This window comes from Eumetopias jubatus, unplaced genomic scaffold, assembly GCF_037043125.1.
Source record: "Eumetopias jubatus isolate StellerSeaLion01/CBP00866 unplaced genomic scaffold, mEumJub1_p1.0 scaffold_14, whole genome shotgun sequence".
Classification (NCBI taxonomy): Eukaryota; Metazoa; Chordata; class Mammalia; order Carnivora; family Otariidae; genus Eumetopias; species Eumetopias jubatus.
Window position 1 is genome coordinate 105,356,909 of NW_028274820.1, and position 15,781 is coordinate 105,372,689.

General features: G+C 42.9%; 1 protein-coding gene across 1 annotated transcript in view; it reads left to right on the forward strand.

Annotated features, from left to right (window-relative positions):
- DPP6 (dipeptidyl peptidase like 6) overlaps positions 1–15,781 on the forward strand; it is a 719,037-nt gene that overhangs the window by 329,044 nt on the left and 374,212 nt on the right. Inside the window, exon 2 of the mRNA XM_028089214.1 lies at positions 10,610–10,724. Within this exon, the coding sequence (XP_027945015.1) occupies positions 10,610–10,724 (115 nt within the window). The remainder of the gene's footprint in view (positions 1–10,609; positions 10,725–15,781) is intronic.

The following is a 15,781-nucleotide window of genomic DNA, read 5'->3' on the forward strand; positions in this document are numbered from 1 at the left end:
AAAACTTGTTCTTGCCATCTTAAAGTCCTGTGTTGTCCTCCTGAATATGGAAATACAATGATTAGAAAAGCTGTTTTACCATCCTGAGATATATGCACCATTGATTTTGTAATTTGTTGCTACCTTCTACTTACAGTAAATGGTCCATGATACATAAAAGAAATTTATGTCAGAGCTTTTCACGGTGAATAAATATTAGAAAGAAAATACATTTAGACAATAGACTGGAGCAGTGGAATGGGAGATCCTGTGCTCAGGTTTGCGTAGTTCATTTTCTCCCGATAATTTTAATAGTTGCCAGGTGAATATTTCACTTTTTAGGGTATTTGATTCCACCTTGTTCTGATAATTGATACATTTTAAGGCACAGCGGGCCAAGGAATTGATCCTGGTCTTTCTCAGTGCACTTTCCCTGATGTCAATAAACAGATGAAAACATTAATGCTTGCCTCCTTCTAGAGGTTATTAAAGGTGGCTTACGGCATCCTTCAGTGATGTCCCATTGCGCCGTGGACTAAGCACGAAAGACATGGCACTGTCCATAAAGGCAGGTTTCGGGGGGTGACTCCCGTCCAACCGCATCGTGTGACACTGCACCTGGTCTCACGCAGCCTCTCTGTGCGCCCCCTACATGCAACCCCCCGACCCCAGCTATTCACCTGGCTAGCCCCTGCACAGCTTCCGACTCTCCAAGTAAATCCCACTTCCTCCGAGAGCCCTCGCGCCCCTCCCATCGCGATACCCCCTGGAGCACCCTGACTTGTGTCCACAGCGCTCACCTCGTGGTGGCATTGCAATGGCCTGCCATCTCTCTCTCTCCGACTGGAGTGTCCCTCTCCTTCGCTGCTCCTGACCAGCACATATGCCGCACAGTTGCTCTTCACTGCCATGGTCAACTTTTACCACTGTGACAGTACGGGACAAAAACTGGATGACGTGTAAACCTAGAATCTGAAACAGCCCCGCGAGCTCTCTCGGTGAGGAGAAAGAGCGTGTCACCAGCACCTCCAAAGCTCTGCACGTTTCCCCTCCTTTCCCGTTGCCACTCCCCCTCCTCTGAGCTCTGCAGCACCCTGGATTTTCAGGAAATTCCTTTCTTGCTTGTCTTCTTAGACTTAAGCGTGGACCCCGTCCTTAGAGTGTCGTCTTGCCCATTGTTCGGTTTTATGTAAATGAAATCATTGATCAGATATTCTTTATGTCTGACCCAGGTCACTTAAAATTATATCTGTGACATTCGTGCTGTGCATGTGTGAGATTGATATTTTTATTGATGTGTAATGTTCTGCTATGTGGCGTATAACACCGAGGTAGGCGAAATAATGACCTCCCCAAAGAGGTCTGCATCCCGATCTCCAGAACCTGTGAATATGTTAGGTCACATGTCAAAGGGGGATTCCAGTTGCAGATGGAATTAAGATTGCTAATCAGTTGTATTTCTGTGGCTAATAACTTCCCTGATGCTATATACCCTTCCGTTAGACTGAACTGTATGAAAATGAGTGTTAGTATTAGGCCATTTTTTGATTATAAAAATAGCTGTTATATGTGGATCTACTGAATAAATCCATTCTAGGCCGGCTGTAGTTTAAAAATATGAGCTCGCTCTTTTTGAGTGATTTGATACCTAAAATAGTGAATACCTCAAGAAGACCCCATCCTCTTCAAGACTCTCATAAATGTTACGTTGTACCAGCTGTCTGGTTGGCATTTGCTTTAGCTTGAATTAGCCCCCTCCTGTCACAGAGGGGCCATCCCCCAACGCTGATATATGATGGCAGCTGTAGACTCTTCAGGGTCTCCTAAGGTAACTACTGTATTTCACTCAGAGTTTTGCTGGAAAGAGCTATACATACTGGTGGAAAAACGTATCTTTTCAAATAAAATAACAGGTCAAATTAGCAAATTTATTATTGTGAAATCATAAGCCAAGTGAGTAGTTACAGTCTTCAGCTGGGTTTTGAGTGTAGTTTTGGCCAGAATATGCCACAAAGACCGGGGCGTGTGGCTTCATTGGTGAACACCCAGTGCCTCCTGCGAGATGGAACGCTGGTGGGGATCTGGGCTCCTGGGCTGGGTGTCTTCATGGCTGTGCACACAGCTGCTTTGTTCTCAAGTTTCAGAGATGCACTCAAACTAGCTTAAGTAAAACGGGAGATAAAATATCTCATAACGAAACAGGAATGTCTTATTAAATCTAAGGGAAAAATTCCCTCAGGCCTTGGGAGGAAAATTAAGTCAAGAAATGGAAAACCAGGAGGAAGCCTTCTTTGTTTGCCTCTTGTCTCTGCATCTCCGTCTCTCCAGTTCCTTCTCCTCATTCTGTGAAGCTGCTCTATTTCCCCCTGAACCCACACACCACGCGGAAATAGCCCCTGCCCCTCTCCGTTCTCCTATCTCATGACTGTCAGCCCCAGGAAACCGCAGACTCTGATCCCACACCGGGAAGCCTGGAGCGGACTTCTGACCCAGGCGGGGCCGTAGCTGGGGCTGCAGAGGGGAGGGCAGGGCTCTGGCACCCATGGGTGGGGGAGGACGGCGGTGGAGACCCCTTCCACTCTGGCGTTTTTCAAAGGGCTTCTGTGCTGAGCTGGAGGATGGTACCAGGGTGGCAGGAAGTCCTTTTGAAAAACTGAGCTCAAATCATTTTTGTTGCAGCCGTGAAATTGCCGGCAGTTCTTGCCTTTGAGGCTTGTTTGTTAGTTACTTAATATTTACTGGACGCCTGCAGGGATTTTTGATGTTGGGAAGCTAAGCTTGCCAAAATGCTGCCCAGTATAGAAAAATGGGTCTCAAAATTGCCTGTGGGGTTCAGCGAGTATCTGCAAAGACAGCTGTTACCAGAAGAAGATTGTAAGACCTTGTTCTCACTCGCAGCAACGTGGAAGATGCAAATGCTCGATTTTAAATTCCGTCACTCAGTTCCGTAGCCATATTCTCACTGAAAGGGATTTCTCTTGAGCCTGGTGTGTTGTGAAACTTCTTCTGACTATGATCAAGTCACAGCACCATTGCTTTTGGTGAGTTATGCAACATGATACCTTTAAAACATTCTATCAAAATAGATCCAGGAGAGACTGAGGTCTGAAGGTAAGAATCACTTACATTTTGAATTGATTTCATAAAGAATCTATTCAACACAGTCAATTAAACTCAAGAGCCTACAATAATTTGAGCTCTGGTGTTGAGTTTGAAGTAAAAAATAACGAAGAAATTTTAGAAGAGATATAATTACCGTCAGTAATTTGCCTGTTGTGTTTTGTTTTGATTTCCCAGAAGGGCTGATAGAGCGGGCGCTCGCTCTGCACGCACAGTCCTGCTGATCTGCAGGGCCAGGGCTGAAAGCTGCCTTCATCAAGGCGGTGCAGGGGTTTCAAAGTGCTGTGCCCTCGGGCCGTCACCTAAAGTCACGTTATGTAAAATAGTCAACTTCAGAAGTTTCCAAATTCATGGGAGAGAAGGAGAGTCGATCCCAGATCAGTCTGTAAGGCAAATGGAGAATGGTCAGCGGAGAGCCTGAGTCGTGGGACAGGGAGGAGCGTGGTGGGAGGAGCAGATGTGTCAAGGGCAAGAGGCGCATCTGAGGGTGGGTCTGACCGTCCTGGGGACTTCCTTCCACGAGGATAATGATGAGCCTTCATTAACTTTCGGTCCTCAGCAGTAGGGGCTGTCAACCAAATTTAATTTCTAATTATGAAATCAGTACAAGTTTTTGAAGGGTGAGACTCCGTCTGTCACCACCAGCACCACCCCCCAACTCCCACCACATTGGTTGGTGATTGGTCTCTCCAAAATGGCTGCTCAGCCAATCGCAGAGTCATTGACAGGGAGTCGGCATCAATTAGTATCTTGTGACCACAGGCCCCATCCGTTTCTTATAGTCACAACTAGCAAAAGCATCGCAAGTATTTAGGATACACACAATTAGCGAAAGCATCACGAGTATTTAGCAGTCCCGGGCGGGGGAGGATCTCAGGGAGCGGAAGACTGTCCCTGCTCAGAATACACAGCGCTTCACAGGGCAGTGGGCTCTGTCCTGCCCCCTGGCACACTGGCTTGTGTCTTCAATCCCAGCTGGAATTGTGAGGCCATATTAGCTGCTGCTTCGCGTGTATCCTCTGGAAAATTTTTACACTATCAATGACCTAAATTTGGATCTGGTGAGGGTCTAGAGAAGGCCTCTTTCAGTTTTGGGAGCTGCAAAGAGTCTCCTCGTCTTAATGTACTTCTGAAAGCCGCCTGGGTGAAGAAGAGATTGATTGGCTCAAAGATGGACCATTGTGAGGAAAATAATTGAATTCACTTCCTTCCTCCCTAGTGAGTGGGCCATCTGGTCGACCCCTCTGCCTTTAGCAAAGGGAAATAAAGTGCACAGTTACCAGCTGTCCCCACCGAGGCTGGCAGGGCTGGACCTTCACCGTCCCTGCAGTCCCTGCTCTCGCACTGCCACCCGATTGCTCCTGCATCTGCAGCTTCCCACGCTGATCTTCCAAGGTAGGGGGCTCCTTTAGGAAGAGCCCTTAGTGAGGCCTCTTCTCCTCCCACTTCTGCTGGAAGTGAGACCCCTTCTGTCTCGTTAGCTGTGCATGGCTACACATACATTTGCGGAAAACAAACACACCATGAGGTGTACCCGAAACACTCAAGGTGGGTATTGCTGCGTGGGGAATGTGTGCTTCACTGTGGAGTGACATGGCGGTGGCCTAGATCACCCTACCGTGGGGACCCAACAGAGGTGAGGATGCCCGTTTCCCCTCTTGAGAGCTCGGAAGTGGGATTCTCTGTGTTTACTTTCTTTATAATGTATCAGAAATTTGATGTGCTTTTGAGTTCTTCCCACAGTGTCTATCAAATGGTACTGAAGGCTTATTTGGTAGCAATAGCAACCAGTCGTAAAGCAATATCTTACCGTTCTATAGATGTTATAAACTGTGCTGTGCTTCCAAACACACTTGCATTTGGTCCTAATACCCAAGCACTGTATTCCTTTTGTCTTCCACCCCTTCTTTGCTTATTTTTTTTTCCCTTCCCTGAAGCCTTCAGTTTCTCTAATTTCTAAATAATCACCTCGGACTTTTCTCAAGAATCTCGACTCCTTATCATAAGGCACAAGGTGTGATAAAGTCAGCAAGGGATATCTCGTGGGAGAGAGGAAGTTCAGGCCAAGATAAGGCATGTCAGGTTTGAGCACAGACGGGGAGGGCCTGGTGGACATGCACGGTGACCCCCCCTTGATCCATTCACAGAACACCGTGGGTGTCTTCAATTATTATTTCAATCTGCATCTCTTCCATTTCAGTTGTACAGTTGGCACATAAAATATCAAGCTCTCAATCTCTTAGATTCCTAAGATGCTAACATTCTGAAAACATGAATTTTATATTTAAAACAACCAAACAACCTGGGAAAAGGTTGAGTTTGTTTCTCGTTCATTTGTTTTCTTTTTGCCTGAGTTAAGAATAAGTGTGAGCAGCAGTTGCACTAGGGACAAAGCGATTGCCAACCACAGATGTCAGTCTGCATGACATCTGTTAGGACCGACTGCTATCATCCATGGCATCATCTATGGCATCATCAGTGCAGTTGGGCTTGTATTAATGCTTTGCTTTCCGCATCAACCCAATGGCTTTTCTGCCAGAGGTGCCAGCAAATAACACAGTTGCTTCTTATAAAGGCATTCCTATGTCCGTTCTTCCATTCTGGAGGGTTGGACCACAGTCCCAGAGCGCTGTGGTGTCCCTCGTTCTATACAAGACATCAGGAACGCCAGCACACCAAGTCGTTTGCAGCCGGATGATGACACAGACATTAAATACATAATTTAATAGTGCAGTAATGTTACAGAAAAGCATTTACGAAGTGTTACAGTTGTGTCCAGATGGGAAAATAATGAACTCTGCCTATGAAACCAGGCACGGCTTCCCAGAACGTGGGAGATGTGCCTCTGGGCCTCAGGCTTTGTTTCTCACGGTCCTGGAGACTGGAAGCCCACAGGCAAGGTGCAGGCTGCAGTGTCCCGTGGGCCCTTCCTCCTTAGGTTGCCGACGGTGCCTTCTTGCTGTGTCCTCTCACGTGGTCTTCCCCCGATGCATGTGTGTAGACAGGGAGCAAGCTCTCCGTTGTCTCTTCTTATGAGGACACTGAGCCTGTCCTGGGGGCCACACCCTCATGACCTCATGTAACCCTCATTACCTCCCAGAGGCCCTCTGTCCACACTGTGGGTTCGAGCTTCCACATGTGAGTTTGGGAGGGACACAGTTCAGGCCATAGCGGCCTGATGTCCTTCCTCTCAGCTACACTTCTTGTAGTTTCTGTTCAAATGTCACTTTATTAGAAAATCTCTCTGACCTCCTTATATACAAACAGGATGCAACCCCCAACCTTGACCCCCTTGTCCTGCTTTTTTTCTTCTCTTAGTGGGTTTATCTGTTTATTGTTTGTGCGCCATCCCTGCACTAGAATACAAGAAAGGAAATATGGAAAAATGAAAGCCATTCAGCTTGCTGGGCTGATAGCAGTGCAGTCTGTTTTGTTCACTGCTATACCCAAGGTTCTCAGGGGAGGGTTGGCAGGGAAGGTGCTGGATAGACATGTGTTGGATGGGTGGATGGATGGGTGCATAGATGGATGGACAGACAGGCGGATGGATGAATAGATGGATGGATGGTTGGATGGATGGATGAAACATTTGATCACCTCATTACACGAAATGGTTCATTGTAGACACGCTCTTCCATTTTACTGGATCTCCGAGGTATGCCTGTAGTACCAAATAGAATAGGGAATGTCTTATAGTCTCACTTTCACTGTTCTAGGTAAAAATATATAATTCTGCCAAGAAATGCACTACTGAAGCTTAACGTTTCAGGGCATAATTTATTAACTTGTCCTGTCCTTCATGGGGAGCAGCGTCAGCTCTCCTCAAATTTTCAATAATTCAGCTCCTGCAAGTTAAGATGAGGATGTCATTTGAATCTGGGAGCCAAATGAGATGTTCAGAGAAGCACATATTCATCTGCATTCTAACTCAAAGAAAGTCTCTATGCTCTGGTTACACCCATGTAGAAATTAAATGTGTATATAGACCATGACAAGAAAGGAAAATGGGGAAAATGAAAAGTTCTATTTTCTTGGATTAGCAAGATTATTCATGATTTGTTTCCTCCCTAACTTGTTTCCTATCAGTATTGTAACAACAGTATTTGGTCAGTTAAAAAAGAAATTACCTGTACTGTGAAAAGTGAAATTTGGCAAATGAAAAGGCAGTTTAGTAAAGAATGTCTGCTTTCACATGGGCAAAATTGCCCTTTTTAAATGTGTAAGTATGCTGCCTGGAAGGCAATATGGTGCATCTGTCTTTAAGAAACGATGTTGAGGCACCTGGTGGCTCAGTCAGTTAAGCATCTGACTCTTGGTTTCGGCTCAGGTCCTGAGATTGAGCCCCTCGTCGGGCTCCCTGCTGAGCCTGGAGCCTGTTTAAGATTCTCTCTCTCTCTCTCCCTCTCTCTCTCTGTCTCTAAAAAAGAAAAAAAGCAAGCAGTGGTGTCACTGACCCAGGATCACTTCCCTTGAGGAGGCTATGCTGTCAATGCCTATTTGGTTACTTAGGGTACGTTCTCCCATTCAATAATACGTACCAAACTGGTTTTCTGTGCAAAGTATCTTCTTAGTCCAGTGAACAGGAGGAGGGCAGAGTCTTTGTTCCCTTTCCAGAAGTCCTTGCCTCCCATTCGTTTTCCACCCCTGCGTAGCAGCTTCACAGCTTTCTCTCTCTCTCTTCCATCCTATATGTGTTCATAGAACTTTTACTCTATTGGGCATTTTTTAAAAGATTTTTTTATTTATTTAACAGAGAGAGACACAGCGAGAGAGGGAACACAAGCAGGGGGAGTGGGAGAGGGAGAAGCAGGCTTCCCGCTGAGCAGGGGGCCCGACTTGGGGCTCGATCCCAGGACCCCGGGATCATGACCTGAGCCGAAGGCAGACGCCTAATGACTGAGCCACCCAGGCGCCCCTCTATTGGGCATTTTTAAGATCATTTATTTCCACCTTCCTTTCTGGAGGATCGGACCTCCAGGACCCTCCTTAGGTGTTCACCATCCTGCACACTTCCTGGTGAAGCATCTCATTCTACTGTGAGATGATATTCATGGCTGGGAATTTTGAAGTTGTACTGAAACACAATTTTACCTTCTGGAGCTATACAGAATAAGTCTCCTCTCTCTTCCATGTGATAGTTCAGGTGGATGAAGGCTCCTAAGTATTTGGCTTTTGAGGCTGACCTCTTCCTTAACATGACATGTTTTGCAAACATCTCCATCTTTCGGTCCTCTTGGTAGACCGTCTGACACCATCCAGCCTCGCCCTGGACATCCCACTGTGGATGTGTTGGGGCTGGTAAGAGGCCCCCTGAGTCTCAGAAGGACCTCTGTCACTGCAACATGGGTTCAAGTACACTTCTACAAGTACATCAGCTACACTACTAGCTCGTCAAGAAATTGACACAAAGAAAAAGTCTTAGGCTTCTTCATGCACATAAACTTCGACCAGTGTATTTAATAGTTATGTTTGGTACGGATTTTAGAATTTTAAATTATTATTAACAACAAGATTCAAAAGGTATCAATTGTTTGAGCTGATGAAGGCAATAACATTAATTTTATTATTCTGTCTCTTGAATAAGATTTGGTCTTGACGATTAAAATATTCTGGTTTGATTGTTACCCTGGGATTTAATATGAACAGTGTTTGCGAAATGTCCACTAGGGGGTGCCTGGGTCCTCAGTCAGTTAAGCCTCTAACTCCTGATTTCAGCTTAGGTCAGGATCTCAGAGTTGTGAGATTGAGCCCCGTGTCACATAGGACTCCACACTGGGCGTGGAGCTACTTAAGATTCTCTCCCTTTCCCTCTGCTCCTCCCCTCCCTCATGCACTAGCACTCTCTCTGAAAGAAAGAAAGAAAGAAAGAAAGAAAGAAAGAAAGAAAGAAAGAAAAGAAAAGAAAAGAAAAATCCACTAGGGTCTGCAAGACATTATGTGTACTACTCTGTTCATATGAATAACACTGCTTCAAGATTTGTGCTATTCACAAATTTGGTGAATTTTCAAATTTTCTTCATAAACTTGGGCAAAGTGAAAAGCTGCTGAATCAGCAAAATCTGATTACTTCTTCTTGTTGTTGGTCTCTGGTTTTCTTGCATAGGGAACTCTATCCATTCAGAAATGAGATCAACTCAGTATAGCCTTTTGTCATTTTTAAGTGCTAAAAAGCCACTTCTTAATAGATAAATTCTGGATAGCAAATAAGATTGATAGAAATTTTTAAACAACAATAAAATCCTTTCTTGCTCAATAAAAAAATGGAAAAAAAATCCTTTCTTGCTAAGACCATAGTGGCTCTCAGAATTTCTCTTAATTTGATAATCTAGATAGCCAATATTGAATATTTGCATGTCAATTATTATTTGCCACCCTCCATTTAATGTTACCTTTATTTCGATTTGCAGAAATTTGCTGCATTCTAATGAACTTTGAGTTTGGGATGAAGCTGTATTTGGGTATTGCATTATCTACTTTTTGAGGCCACCTCTATTCTACTTCATCTTGAGTTGGAGTTAATATGAGTTGTAATTATGGGCACTATAAGAGAGAATGTTTTGTGTTCTGTTTATGGGCAGAAGGAGCGGTAGACCGTTTGCAGTGTGGCCATATGTCTTTGTTTGCCTTGGGGAGTGCCAGTTGCTCTTGTATAATTGATGATAATTTTTATTAATATAAACTATTATGTTTATTAATTATAAACATTAACCCTTTTGTCTCTCAAAGGATCCCAGCTGGGAGTGTAAATTATATGAGCACCCTGATTTGAAAGGAATTGAAAGTTGGTTTCAGCAGCCAATATGCCTGATTAATTTCCTAGATTTGTCCAACCATTAGCACACTTGAGCAATGTCTCCAGATTCTTCCTCCCATCCCTAACCCCCGCGACAATGCAAACACAGCTCCCGGGAGGGATGAAAATCTAGAATGGGTATAAGTGAATCACCCACTGAAAAGACCTGGGCAATCTTGAAGCCTTGTATGAGGTTCTACAGAAGAAGAAAGGGCTCAAGAGCATGAGCAGTGGGTCCGGGTTAATTATACTCGGCATGCAGGGTGTGCTAAATAAATGTTTGAATCTGGTATCCTGAAATAGAAGTAAACAGTGTGGATGTGAATGAGAAGGAAGGTGAGAGAGGACTTGGAGCCGGCATACTTGGGTTTGACTCAGTGGGGTTAGGAGGTTGGCTGTCACGAAGAGAAACGCCACAGTTGCCCTGTGCTGTGGGACCCAGTGTCCCGGATGGAAAGAAAGTCAGTTCTCAGCAAAGCTGTAAACATAGTGTCCTATCACATTCGTTCTTGAGATCAGGTTTTGCTGCGTTGAACGGGACGAGAGCAGGAGGCCGAAGGGTGGAGAAGAGAGCTGCTCGTCGTTTCAAGGATGAGAGTTTGCCTCAATCACTCTTCCGCGTCTTGGTTCTTGATTCAAATGGAGTGTATTTATTTGGTTTTTATTTTATTTCCTTACTTCCCTCACCGGGTCTCCCTTTCCTGTTGTCATTTTTAGGAGCTGGTGGGGAGCAACCCTCCCCAAAGGAACTGGAAGGGGATAGCGATTGCACTTCTTGTAATCCTGGTCATCTGCTCCCTGATTGTCACCTCGGTCATACTGCTGACACCAGGTACTTACACTTATTCTTGGAAAAGCAAGCCACTGTGTGGGAGAAAGTGTCTAGTTGTGCTTTGCCGTTTTTTTTCTAAGTAACTACCTGTTCCATCATTTATTTTTCCCACGTTCTAATTCTCAGTGTGCCATGTCGTTAAAGGATTAATATGTTTCAATGAAAAAAATCCATTTTGTATGCTTTGAATTCGTTTATATAATTGTTGACTAGGTAGAAACACGTGGCATATATTAAAATTCATAATTACTTATTCATGCTTGATGAGCTTTAAGACAGTGGCATTATAAATATAACACATATATGGATCTCATGGAATTTGTACCTACCATATCCAAGATGCATTTTAAAAATTATTAAAACAACATACATTGAGTGTGAACTAAGAACAGAGGTACTTGATGAAGTAACAAAAGTATAAGGAAGAGTCAGAAATCTCACAGGGAAGAAAAAACACACAAAAATCTTTAGCAAAAGCCTACAGCAAAAATGTGTATACACCGGCACCATTGAATGTTTCAAAAATCAGTGCTATGGGAGCTTGGAGGAGAGAGAGGTCCTTCGTGAGGAAGTTCAGGAAGAAGGTGAGATGTGAAGTGGGTTGTGGTGGAGTATGAGCTTAGGGAGAGAAGGAAGACTTTTCCTGGAAGATAACCACATGGCAGTGCTAGGAGACCACTGTGACCACATTCTCATCGTCATGTTCATTTCCTAATTGTTTGAAAAAAAAAAACAAAACCACAGTTCTAACCCTCAGTAAATAGACTGCACAAGTATTAGGCCTTAAGACAGAAAAAGAAGTAGTTACATTGAAATGTATAAATAAATAAATTAATTAATTAATTTTACATTTTTACAAAAAGTGCCATTAAATGATGATGTACATTTAAATGATTCCAAGACTTCAGTGACTAAAAGAGTAATCTGTACCCTTAAACCAAAACTAGATAAAGGTATCACAAGAAATGAAAACTATAATCAGTATCCCTTATGGGGGCGCCTGGGTGGCTCAGTCATTAGGCATCTGCCTTCGGCTCAGGTCATGATGCCAGGGTCTTGGGATCGAGTCCCACATCGGGCTCCCTGCTCAGCGGGAAGCCTGCTTCTCCCTCTCCCACTCCCCCTGCTTGTGTTCCCTCTCTCACTGTGTCTCTCTCTGTCAAATAGATAAATAAAATCTTTATTAAAAAAAATCCCTTATGAATATAGATGTAAAAATCTCAACAAAATGCTAGCAAACTGAATCCAGAAACGTATAAAAAGGATTATACACCTTAGCCAAATGTGATTGATCCCAGGAAAATAAATTCGATTTAATGTATGAAAATCTATGTAATATATACATATTAATAGAATAAAGGGAGGGAAGGAACCCACAGAGCTGACATTTGCAAAGTCCAAAATCTTTTCATAACAAAATATTCAACAAGCTAGTAGAAATTTCCTCAACCTGATAAAGAGCATGTATGAAAAACCCACAACTAATATCATACTTAATGGTGAAAGGTTGAAAGCATTTCCCTAAGATCAGGAACAGACAAGGATGCTCAGTCTCCCCATATCTATTTAACATTCCATTAGAGATTCTAGCCAAGGCAATGCAAGGGAAAGAAATACAGTTAGGAAAAAAGTAAATTATTTCTATTCGTAGATGACATGAACTTGTATGTAGAAAATCTTAAGGAATACACACACACACACACACACAAATGCAGCAAGGCTGGATAATACAAGATCAATATACAAAAATCATTTGTATTCCCATACATTAGCAATGAACAATCTAAAAATTAAATTAAGAAAATGATTCTACCTGCAATAGTTTTGAAAATAATAAAGTACTTAGGAATAATTTAACAGAAGATATACAAACTTGTGCACTGAAAAATCATAAAACATAATTGAAAGAAATTAAAGAAGACCTAAGTCAATGAAAAGATACTCTGTGTTTATGGATTGGAAGATCTAATATTGGTAATATAGCAATACTTCCCAAATACTTTTATAGATTCAATCCAATCTTTATAAAAATCCCAATTTCCTTTATTGGAGAAATAGGCAAGCTGATTCTAAAATTCATATGAAAATACAAGGGACTCAGAATAACCAAAACAACCTTGAAAAAGAATGGTTCAAGTACTTATACTTCCTGATTTTAAAACTTACTCTAAAGCTACAGTAATGATGGTACTAACATAAGTATAGACATATAGATTAATGGAAAAGAACTGAGTGTTCAGAAATAAACCCAGACATCTATGGCCAATTGATTCTTGACAAAGGTGCCAAGATCTTTTGATGGGGAAAGAATAGTCTTTTCAACAAATAGCGCTTGCCCAACTGAATATCCACATGCAAAAGAGCAAAGTTGGAGCCCTACCTCACACTGTATACAAAAATCAACTCAATGTTGATCAACAACCTAATAAAAGAGCTGAAACTACAAAATTCTTGAAGAAAACTTAGGGGCATATATTTATGACCTTGAATTAGGCAACAGTTTCTTAGATATGACACCAGAAGCATAAGCAACCAAAGAAAAAATAGATAAATTGGACTTCATCGAACTTAAAAATGTTTGTGCATCAGTGGACACTGTCAAGAAAGTGAAAAGACAACCCACAGAATGTGAGAAAATATTTGCAAGATATATGTTCAGTAAAGGTAAGATGTCCAGATTGTATAAAGAATTATTATAACTCAAAACAGAGAAATAATTTAATTAAAAACAACCAAAGGATTTAAAAAACATTTATCCAAAGAAATGTAAATGGCCAATAAGCATTGAAAAGAGATGCTCAACATCATTAGTCATCAAGGAAATGCCAGTCATACAGTATATACCACTTCATACCCACTAGGATGGTTATGGAAAGGAAAATAACATATTGGCAAGGATGTGGAAAAACGGAGAACTTCAAACATTATTAGTAAGAATGTAAAATTGTGTAGACTCCGTGGAAAACTGTTCAGTAGTTCCTCAAAAAGTAAACATAGAGTTAGCATATGACCGAGACATTCCACTCCCAGGTATATACCCAAAAAAACTGAAAACATATGTTCATACAGAAACTTCCCTATGGATGTCCATAGCACCATTATTGATAAGAGCCAAAAAGGTAGAAGACATTATGCTAAGTGAAGGAAGTTAGACCCGAAAGGCCACATACTGTATTATCCCAGAATGGGCAAATCCACAGAGATAGAGGTACATTAGTGGTTGCCAGGGGCTAGAGGTGGGGACAGTGAGAAGTGACTGCTAGTAGATATGAGATTTATTTCCTTTTTTTAAAAAATGACATTATATTTTCAGAGAAGCTTTGGATTCACAGAAAAACTGAGAGGAAGTCACAGAGATTTCCCATATACCATCTGTCCCCACACAACGTATAGCCTCCCTGGTTATCAACATCCCCACTGGGTGGTACATTTGATACAACTGATAAGCCTACATGGATGCATCAAAATAAGATTTCTTTTGGGATAGATGAAAATATTCTGGAATTTGATAGTGGTGATGGATTCACAACTCTGTTAATACATCAAGAACTACTGAATTGTACATATTAAAAAGTGGAACTTCATAGTAAATGAATTTCATCTCACTTGAGCTGTTAGTTTACATGATAGTGGAAACATTATTAAAAAAACATGGGGTAATCTGGCCATACTTATATACTAAAGTAGCATAAAAACTTGCCTAATGTTGAAGAGGTTTCAATAGCAATTACGAAAAAGAGAACGTTGCTCTCTCTCCCTGAGTATACTTTATGAGCCTACGAGAGTTGCCTGGGGCACCTGGACTCAGGATTCAATATAGTGCATCTGATTGATCAGGTTAAAAATGGATTCAGCCATTGAAATCTGAGTAGGGGGGTGGTTAGTAAAGACAAATACTTGTTCTATTTTGTGATGGGCTGACAGTGATTCACCTTAGCTGGCGACGTCAGCAACCACGTACTTTTAATTAAGGTGGAGGAAATCCGATCTTCCTCAGGATTCACGGAGTACGTGTCCCTACCATTGCTTTTCTTTGAACAGAACTGTGCTTTATACGAGAAAATGATTATTGAACAGTTGATTCTGTGGTTGTCCAGCACTGGAGCGGGGACTTAGAAAGAACAGTGTTTTAAGTACTTTGCAGTTGCTGCTGCCCTCCCAAGGCGCACATGAGTGTCCATGTCACCCCAAGTCCTAGGGTGCCTGCATTCGTCACTTCAATGTGAAATAAAATGGCACCCCCCCCCCCCGCAGCTCCTTTCTCTCCAGTGGTCCAGCAGCAAGGCTAGGTGGTAAATGTTCTCGCGGAATAAATTTTGAACCAGTCTGGAAGCCTTCCCTCCTTGTGCCCATGCAACACCCACAGAGAGCTGCCCCTCGGTCTTTTCCACTGCGTAGGGAAGCATGTCCCAGTCTCTCAAATGCAGCCGCTAACTCTGAGAGTCATTTACATTCCGCTCTCATGCGCAGTGTGGCTTCTGCAATAGAGAATGTCATCATTGTAACCATCACCTCTTCGAATGCTGGCAGCCAGTTGTCAGGGGCAACAACAATGGGCAGGAGGCATCTGCTGGTGGTGGGGCTGGAGTGCATCCCTGAATTCCAGGAGAGGCTTTGAAGAGCAGAATTTCTTTTATTCTTCTGTCAAAATAAAATTGTGGCTGAGCCTTGCCTAACCCTTGGGCTCTGTTGGGCTTCCATGGCTAGTATTTTGTTTTGCAGGTTGTGCTGCTCAGGGAGTGTGTGTCCTAGGTTAGGACGATCAGTCATGCCTGTTCAGTAGCAAAGGTACTGCCGTCCCCTCCCACCGTGGGCTTTCTGCATCCGCCGTCCTGGGGTGCAGCACTGGCTTTTGTTTGGCAATCAAAATTCAGTCAGGCAGAAGAGAATGTCAAATCGCTCAACCTGCCCCTGGCTCCAGAGCTTTCTCAAATTTACGAACCTGCAGAACATCCTCACCTCAACCAATAGGACGTACTCATTGGTCAAACATAAATGCTCCCCTCTTGGGGGCTGAGAGCATTGAGCTCAAGTTGGGTGCAATGTGAGAAAAGGAG